This window comes from Sturnira hondurensis, unplaced genomic scaffold, assembly GCF_014824575.4.
Source record: "Sturnira hondurensis isolate 20B ecotype Veracruz unplaced genomic scaffold, ASM1482457v3 Scaffold0008640, whole genome shotgun sequence".
NCBI lineage: Eukaryota > Metazoa > Chordata > Mammalia > Chiroptera > Phyllostomidae > Sturnira > Sturnira hondurensis.
This window is the reverse complement of record NW_028081271.1, coordinates 14,142,560-14,152,231: the sequence shown is the minus strand read 5'-3', so window position 1 is coordinate 14,152,231 and position 9,672 is coordinate 14,142,560. Positions and strand designations below refer to the sequence as shown.

General features: G+C 48.9%; 1 protein-coding gene across 1 annotated transcript in view; it reads left to right on the top strand.

The window, feature by feature from the left end:
• GSR (glutathione-disulfide reductase) overlaps positions 1-9,672 on the top strand; it is a 36,143-nt gene continuing 26,471 nt past the window's right edge. The window contains exon 1 of the mRNA XM_037055313.1: positions 1-326. Coding sequence (XP_036911208.1) covers positions 33-326 — 294 coding nt within the window. The 5' untranslated portion in view covers positions 1-32. The remainder of the gene's footprint in view (positions 327-9,672) is intronic.

The window sequence follows — 9,672 nt, the reverse complement described above, 5'->3', positions numbered from 1 at the left end:
GGGGCCGCCCCGCTGCGCGTGCTTCCGCGTGCATGGCCTTGCTGCTGGGGACCCTGCGCGCCAGCGCGCGGCAGAGCTTGCGGCAGGTGGCGCGCTCCTTCGCCGGCTTCCCGCTGTCTCAGACCCAGGCGGCCTGTGCAGTCGCTCGCGCAATGGCGACAAGGCAGGAGTCGCAGCCCCAGGGCCCCCCGCCCCCCGCCGGCGCTGTGGCCTACGACTACTTGGTGATCGGTGGCGGCTCCGGAGGGCTGGCTAGCGCGCGCCGGGCGGCCGAGCTGGGCGCCAGGGTTGCGGTGGTGGAGAGCCACAAGCTGGGCGGCACTTGCGTGAGTACCGGTCCCTCCCGGCGCTTCTCGTGCCTCTGTCTCTGCTGCAGCGTTGGGATCCACAGCCCCACTTTCCCTAAGCTTCTCCCGAAACCGCCTGCGCTCCTTCCCAGTGCACTCGGTGCCTCCGGGCCCGGGCCTGTAAGATGCCAGCTCTGTGCTCCCTCGCTGCTTTACTGCCGCTCCTGAAGGCAGGATCCCAGCAGATTTAGATGGAAGTCGTCTGAAGGGGCGTCTCTGCGCCCCTCAGACCTAAGCCTGAGTCTGTTAAGGCCCAGGCGCCAAATTAGCGATAGCCGCAAGTGGTTAAATTTAACGTAACTTGCCCGTGTCCTCACTCCTCAAGGTGGAAGAATATTGTCTTCCACGCTTGAGTTTATGACCAGATCCATGAAACACGAAACTGCACCTGAAAAACCTGCAGGTGGCCTCTGTGTATGGGGAGAGGGGAGTCTATATCATTGAGCAAAGAGAATCCTGGTCCCCTCCCTTCAACTTCAAGGGCAGAGTGATTTTCTCACCCCTGGCTGCACTTTGGAAGTACCTGAAGAGTTGAAAAAACTCTGCCTGGGCTCTGCCCCATGGCTTCCGATTTCAATGGTCTAAGGTGCAGGCTGGCTGTTGGGATTTTTAGAAGCAACATAGGCGATTCTGAATTTCAGCTAAGGTTGAGAACCACAGACTACAGGTTACTTTGATGTCGAATTTACTATTAAATGGATTTTTAAGCCTTTAGCTGGTTTTGTCTGGGGTGGGGGGGGGAGGGCAGGCATGCATTTTAAAACTACCTAAAAAGGGTTATAAATCCTGCGATTGAAAAACTATCATTTTTAAGAAGTTTCGTTCCTAAGTTATTGCTGTGGGCTTTCCTATCACAAGACTTGGGTGAGGTACTTGCCGTTAGTATTAATATGTTTCCAAGAATAACCTGGGATTGGGGATGGGTGCTCTAAATTCCTGTGGAGACTGACGTTTAAGTTATACTGAACTGGGAACTCCTTAAGGGCAGGGATGGGTTCCTGTATGTGCGCACCTCTTAGCCAAATACCTTGCTCCATGACCATATGTGAAATTGTTGCCGGAAAGGGCACCTGGCCTTCAGAGCGTCTGCCTCGGGTCGGCTGTTGGCGTGGGTTCTTAGTGCGGGAAATATCGCACAGCAGGAATCCAGGTGATTTCTAGAGGATGTTTATTAAAGTTGGGGACAGTGAAACCAAAAAGGACCTAGGATAGAAGAAGCAACAGAAGAGGGACTAAGTGGGGAAACGAGTCTGGACCGGGCTGCTTTGGCTCACTAAGAAGTCAGAAAAAGGGATCTTGGGGACAGGGTCCCTGGGTTAGCCCTGGATAAGCTGTCACTGCCCATTAGTCCTTGGTTGCAAGCCTTGTGGGGTCATTTGGGGTTTAGGAGATGTATGCCTGTGGGGGAAGAAGAGGGAGAGGGAGGGGGGGAAGGGGAAGGGACAGCGTGCGCCTGGGAGGGAGAGAGTGCACTGAACCCACATTATGAGGGTTTTTAAAGTCTGGTAGTTTAGAGGAAGTCTTAGGGAGGATTCAATAGAATATTCATCAGCTTTACACTGGTGTACCAAACTGAAATTTATTCTGTAACTTCCTTTGTCCTTGGGTGTGTTTGGCCAGTGGCGCTAATTGGATTTTTGCCATCTATCTCCAGAGCCTCTGGTTGGGGAGAAGTTTAGACCATTGAAATCTTAACTGTCCTTGATTGTGGAAGATAGGATTTACTATGTGGCTGTGCATTGTTAGGCTGTTGGACTCTTTTTCTCCTTATTCCTCTTGCCCTGGCTTACTAGCCTGACTTGAAATGAGTGAAACTTGATACCAACAGCTATGAAAGGGGTGACTCCTTGTCCAGTCCTGATTTTTCAAGTTCAGAATGAAAATGGGAATGAGAAAAGGAAAACAATCCCTGTTAATTATGTACTTGCACCTTTATACCTTAGTCCAGAGAAACACAGTGAGAAGTATGTCTCTGCAGAAGGGTTGAGGAGGTGCCACTGAAGGTCTCCTGACAATGTGGTTATTGCTCATCTCCATATTGGCAGCAAAATGGCACTAGGTGTGGACTGGTGGAGTCAGAGCAGACCTGGACTTGAGTTCTGGCTAAGAAAGAATCCAGGGCCAAGACTCAAACTATACGAGAAAGTTTATTTAGCCCTGGCCAGGATGCTTAGTTGGTTAGAGCGTTGACCCAATAAACCAAGGTTGTGGGTTCGATACCCCGTCAGGCCACGCACAAGAATCAACCAATGAAGGCATAAATAAGTAGAACAAATCAGTGTTTTTCTCTGTCCCTTCCTTTCTCTTTAAAATCAATTTTTAAAAATGAATTAAAAAAGAAAGTGTATTTAGAAAGTCGTAAAGGTAGAAGAAGTGAGCTGTAGGAGATATGGGCTCAGGAAACAAGTTACAGAGGCCAAAGGAGGGGCCCTCAGAGCTTAGGAGAAGGAGGGGCAAGGGGAGGGCTGAGGGGAGGGCTGGGGAAAGGCGCCCATGGGCTCCTCGGGGAGAGCTGCCTTGGGTCTTCCATTCTAAGGGCTTTTTAGGGGTGGGGGGTTTAGGAGTGGTCCCAGGAGAGGATTCAGTTTTAGGAGAGGTCCCAGAAAAAGCTGTTCATCAGCTTTCCAGGCATGTCCTTCAGGGTCATGGTCTCCCACCGGTTGGTCAGCACCGGACAGGAGGTCTTTGGTCACTGCAGCTGGTCTTGCTGTCAGCCATGGCGTCCCTTGTCTGGTGTGGCTGCTTTTCCGGGCCTGGAGCTGAAACACAACCGAGGCCTAGATGCTTTTGATACAGGTCAGCACCTCATTTTCCTGGGGGCTTACTGCGGAAGACCTATTTTCCTGCCCCCTCGAAGCGGGTCTAGACCACATGGGCAGTGACATGCTAGAGGAGGAGAAAGGTCACCCTGGGGGAGGTCCTTGTTTTCCCACTTTTTCCTGTGCTAACCACCACCCCTCCTGCCCCCTTTCCATCCTAGTGACCTTTCGTACCTGGCCTTTCATCCTTGCTCTGCTCATGTCTGTCTGACTGCCTGGAGCATTTGTACCTCATTCTTCTCTTCCCTATTTATTTCGTAATAAGCTTGTGGGGTTCCTTGGCGTTATCCGGTTCTACTGGTATTGGTCAAGAAGGGGCTGTCTCGTATCTAGGTCCTTGTTTGTCAAGTGAATACACTAAAGCAGGGGTGTCAAACTCATTTTCACCGAGGGCGGGGGGGGCACATCAGCTTTGTGGTTGCCTTCAAAGGGCCGAGTGTAATTTCAACTCCTTAACAGTTAAGGAGTAGTTACATGTATACAGTCCTAAAGTTATTTTGGCCCTTTGAAGGCAACCTCGAGGCTGATGTGGCCCTCAGTGAAAATGAGTTTGACGCCCCTGCTCTAAGAGATAAACTACTGAGAGTGAGCGTAGGTCAGCTCAGGGCAGTGGGCGTGTTACACTGCAGGGCTTTCCTAAAGTGTCTCCCCTCGTGCTCCTGCAGCAACTTTTATTTTCCCGTGAGCATTGATGTTCTCGGGGTAATCCCCTCCCCTTTCCTGCCATTCCATTGGGTTCTTCTCAAACTGGGTTTTGTACAAGGAAGGGTGTTGGTATGTGTTGAATATAAGAGAGGATATAACCAACTTGTAAGACATGAGTTTAGGTTTGTTTGTTCAGATTCCAATGTCTGGGCTTGCAGAAATAAACTTCTTACGTGCAGGAATTTCCAAGCCGGTGTAGGGAAACTTGAGACTTTCTTAAGCATATAATTTCATTTGGCCATGTCTTTATTTCTTGTATCCTAAGTGGTAAACTGGGGCTGGCTGAGAGAAAAGGGTCGATGCCAACATTTGTAAGACAAAGTTCCCTTCCCTCAAAGAATTTACGATATAGTGAGGACAAGATATAGGCAGGTGTGTGTTGATTGCTGCGTTAATAATAAACGACAGTAGTGGAAAGGAGTTGTAATTAACCATTTCTGCCTGGCCACCACGGGATGGTTTCATGTAGACGGTATCTTTCTGCACTTGGTGGATACGTACTTTTGTGAGGATAGAGTCAAGGCAAAGGCCTAGAGACAGGCAATGTTGTGTGATCGGATTGGACTGGAGCAGAGGGGGTCTCTAATAGAAGAGACGGAAAGCTAATGGGTAGGTGGTTGTGGTGAGAAATGCGGATTTTCTGGAAGTGTCACCAGAAACAACCGGCCCAAAGCCGGTGTGCCACATGCCAACCAGGAGCGTGTGAGTTCTCGACTCCGTGCAGGAAAGATTTCACTAAAAAGTCCAGATCATTTTGAAAGTGTGACTATTAAAGTTGGTGACAGGGAGACAAAGGGGGGGCTTAGCCTAGACGAACCCCGGGGGAGAGAGCCTAGGCAGTGCCCTGCTTTGGCTCCCTCGAAAAGTGATAGGAGAGGAGTGAGCCCAGGTGGGGCTGCTGTCAGCTCACGGCGGGGTCAGACAAAGGGGGCCCTGAACATAGGATCAGGGGCTAAGCCCAAAATGAGCTGCCCGTTGCTCTCCTGGTTGCAAGTCTTGTGGGAACGCTTAGACTTTAGGCAAGAAGAGTAGAGATGCATGTCTCAGAGGGAAGGAAGTCACAGGCGTGCTTGTCTCGAGGGCTCGTTCCTGTTTTCTAAAGGTGGGCATTTTCTAGGAGGTTGGCAGTAGCACATTCATCAGCTTTACACTGATGTGCCAGAGTGAGATTTATTCCCCTGACTTCTGTCCTTGGGTGTGGTCGGCACAAATGGCACTAATTGGATTTCTGTCCCTATCACACCTGAAGTCACGTTGTGAGGTATCTTGGCTGTGAGGTATCTTGGCGGGGGCTTGTTGGCAGGAGAACCAACCCTGTGATATCGGGGTTGCTGTTCAGTCCCACCGCTTTGACCCCTGGGGAGGGGAGAAGGACTGGAGGTTGAGCCAGTCATCAATGGCCGGTGACTCAGTCATGCCCGCGGAACGAAGCCTCCATAAAAAACCCAAAAGGTCGGGGTTCAGAGAGCTTTCCAGTTAGTGAACATGCAGAGGTTTGGGGGCATAGTGCACTCTGATAGGGCATGGAAGCTCTGTACCCTTTTCCCCATACCTTGGCCTATGTGTCTCTTCCATCAGACTGTTCTAGAATTATATTCTTTTATAATGAACGGGTAACCTAGCAAATAAAATGCCTTTCTGAGTTCTGTGAGCTGCTCTAGCAAATTAATCAACACCAAGAAGTGGTTCTGTAGAACCTCTGACCTAGAGCTGGTTGGTCAAAACCCAGGCGATAACTGGACTTGGACTGGTGTCTGAAGTGGCGCGGGGTGGGAGGGTGGGGGGCGGGTCGGGGTGGTGGTGCAGAGAGATCCGATCAGGTTTAGGGGAGAAGTAGGGAGGGGCCATAGGAGGGAGGCGTTTGCCCAGGCCACCCTAGGCAGTATAGGAGGGGATTGGCTGAGAAGCTGAATGCCTCTAGAGAGCACGCAATTATGGGCAAGAAGATAGGAAGTAAAAGAAGGGCCCTCGGACTGGGGGCCCGGGGCTCTTTGGCTCTCAGGCTCTCCCTGGAGAATGCCTGCACGATCGGGAAAGAACGCCGGGCACAGCCTAGCACTGGGCTGGCCTGGCCGAGGGTGGCGGGGTTATTCTTCTCTGGGTGTTCTACAGGAAACAGGCTTTAAAGCAGAGGCCTGCCCTTCTTCCAGAATTGTGTAGCTTTTGTACCTTTTGTTTTAGTTTGTAAACTAACCCTATGGAAGTAAGATAAAGCTAACAGGGGGAATGATAAACAGTCAGAGAAAGACAAATACCACATGATTTAACTCATATGTGGAATCTAATGAACAAACTGAACCAACAGGGAAAATGGGGAAGACTCATAGAGAGCAGGATGACAGCTGGTGGTGGCGGTCGTTAGCGGGTGGAGGAGTTGAGCAAAAAGGACTCAGGGACATGGACAGCAGTGTGGTGACTACTGCAGGGAGAGGGAATAAGAGGACTAAAAGGTAATGTAAAAAAATATAATGAAGATTAAATTTTAAAAAAACTAATGGGGTATGGTAGGAAAACTCAGGTGTTAAAGAGCTTAGTCTTAACTAATGGAGGTAAGTGACCAATTCATGTGGAAAGCTGTTATTCCAAAATTGTGGAGCTCTTGAACAAAGATTCCCTTCTTTTATCACCAAACCTTTGCCCCTGGAACTTTGCCTAGAGGGTGGTGGTGGGCAGCGGGACCCCATTTACTGCCGTGACAGGGGGGCAGTCTTGAAGGACTGAGCCATTATTAACATGTGGGGTCTGATGCTATCTCCAGGTAGATGGTGTCAGAATTGATTTAATTGCTTGGCAGTGTATGATCTCTCACACACACACACACATACACACACACCCACCAGTTGGAATCAGTGTTAGAATCATACAAGGCCAGGCCAAGTGTTGTCCAGACAGCATTTTATTTGGTCACTGTTGGTGCAAAGTTGATGAAACTTGGCAAAGATAGGGGTTTTCGGTCTAGTCATCTGTGTTTTCCAAGTTCCTAGACTGGTCCTGCAGCAAGTAGTTTCTCAATACATACAGTTGTTGAAACAATGAACTCGTGAATCAGTAGTGTTTTGCCTAGTAAACGATGACTGGTCTATTTTCCAAGGGTTCCTTTCTCCTGCTTGTCAGTCTTGACGCAGACTTCACCCAGCAGAAGGAAAACAAGGGGACTGTGGGCAACTCCACGGTGGGCGCAGAAGTGGGGGAACGAGAAGGAAGTTTACATGGGCACATGTGACATTCCTGACAGGTCCGGTTGTAATGTAACCAAGTTCTTGTTTTACCGCCCCCACGGGCAATGTGGTGTTTTTACCCAGGCAGCACTGAAGGTAAAAGGGCTAGTCCTAGGAAAAGTGGTGAAGCTCCTGAATTGTACCACGTGTGACATCGGGGTCTTTACATGTGCCATCCGAGTCCGGGCGGGGGGGGCAGTGCTCCTGTCTTCACTGTGAGCCAATGCCGGCAGGCCAGCCGAACAGAAGGATCCTGAACACCAGTCTGGAACAGGAGTTCTCAGAGGTGGACTGTCAGTTTGCAAAGGGAGGCAGAGCCTCAGGAGTGCCTGATGGTGGGTGCACACAGGGGTGGGTGCAAGAAACTTGTCTCTTTCTACAGCTTATTGTGGTCCATGCCCACTTGGAGAATGGGGGCTCTGTGAGATTAGCCAGGTAGAAAGCATTGCCATTATCAGCTGTGTGCACCCCTGGGAAGTGAGCCCTGAGAACCCATCACCCCACTGCCCTGGTAATGCCAGGCAAGCTTTCTTTGCCATCAGTTGACCTGTTTCCGAAAGGGAGCCAGTGACTGAATGATTTTATCTCCTCTCTTTGCCATATGCCTTGGGTGCACACAGGGAGCCGGCAGACAGCAGAAATAATTCAGAGGGATCAGGGTCTGTCGTAAATTAGAAAATGGGTGCTTTGTACACATCATGCCTGATACTCTCATAACCTATAATGTAAGTATTCTCTTTCTCATTTTATGTAGTAAGAAACTGAGCTTAGAGAGATTTAGAAACTTAACCCACCAACAGCCAGTAGGTGGGAGGGCTGAGAGTCAAGCTCATGTCTGTGTGACTGTAATTAGCTCTCAGAACTTACTGCACTTGTCAGCCTGACGTGGGGAAAGAGGGTTGAGCGTGACTGTCCATACGTAGCTCTCCACACCTGCCCACCCTCTTAGTAGGCAACTAATTGTTCTCGTCTTTCTTCAAATCAAAGGGGCAGCTAAGAATCAATTGTGTTGTGCTGAAGTGTAACTAGGTTTCTACAACCTGCAGAGTTGCCAAAATAGGGGAAATAGTGCTGCAGAGTCAAGGGCTTCCTTTCAGCCATATCCCGAGTGCCTGAAGTGTGCTGCACTGAAGCGTGGATTCCCAGCCCAGAAAGGTTTCTGTTTCCCACCACCCCCTTCCTCGGATTTGATTATGTGATTCTGCTGTTGCCCCTGGAGTCAGTCTTGGATAGGCCGAGTCTCTGTCTCTCTTTTCTCCCCGGGTAGGACTGTGGGGCTGCATGGGACTGGGGGTGTATGGGTTAATGCTCTGGTTTGCATAATGCCTGGCACCAGCGAGCGTGTGCGTAGCCAATACTTCTGAATGAATGAATGGTTGCAAATTAAAAAATTAAACCTGAGTTAGTCATACACTTGGCACAAGTGAAAGTCAGGCTGTCTTGGCCCATAAAAGCATATTCCAAACTTGTTTTTTAATTCTTACCCTAGGATATTTTTTCCATTGTTTTTGGCGAAAGAGAGGAAGGGAGAGAGATATATCAAAGTAAGAAAGAAGTGTGATTGGTTGCCTCCTGAACACTCCAGGACCGGGGTTGGTGGCCCTACTGGGGATCACACGCATCTGTCCCAGGGGTTGCACCTGCCTGCCCCTGAACCAGGGATGAACTCCCAACCGTCTGATTACAGGCCAATGCTCCAACCAACTGAGCCACACTGGCCACGGCCATATTTGAAACCTTTTTAAAAAATGCCTTAAATAGCTTTCAGATAGCTTAAAATGTGCAGAAGGAGTAAATTAATACATGAGAGTGACTCAGAGTATTTAATGCCTCATGACAATTTGAGTTGCTTTTGAAGATCCCTGGGAAGCAGGAGAAGGTTGACTGGAGGACAGGCAGAGTACATTTATTTAATATATTGAAATCTTCTCTGCTTTTGGAGAAAGTACTACTGGAGTCTGCCCTAGTTGAAGCCTTTAAATGAACTTCAGCTGCAAATTGCAGAGTATGAAGTTGTGGATGAAAAGCACTTTGCCAAGTGAACTGGAGAAGCCAGGTCTGATGATAAAACCATCCAACGCAGGGCTGGCCTTCCTCTTCCTACTAGGATTCCATTGCCTTTCTGTCTTCTCTCACCCAAGAAACATCTGCCGTCTTCCTTCCTTAGAATGGGCTCGCTCCATATACCCCATGGCTTCATCAAACACTTGGATGACGAGAAACAGTATATTCTTGGCTTATTCAGATGGGAGAGCAGTCTAGGTAGAAAGCCATAAATTGTTCTAATTGCTAACATAAAGTACTTTATTAGGCTTGAATTCCGCATCCTTCTCTCAATCCTGTGAGTTCCTGATTCTGTTGCCTTATGAATCCTTATTGTGGCATCATCTCATAGAAGAATTGAAGTAGACAACTAGAAAGTGTATGACCTAACTCTTTCTAGGAGGAAAACAAAACAAATGACTGATAACTTGAGAACTCTACAGAAACAATTCACTCCTTTTAATTTCCGAGTGCATAATAATAACAAATAGTAGGATCATAATGAAGTTGCAGCAGGTATGCTGCTAGCAAATAGAATAT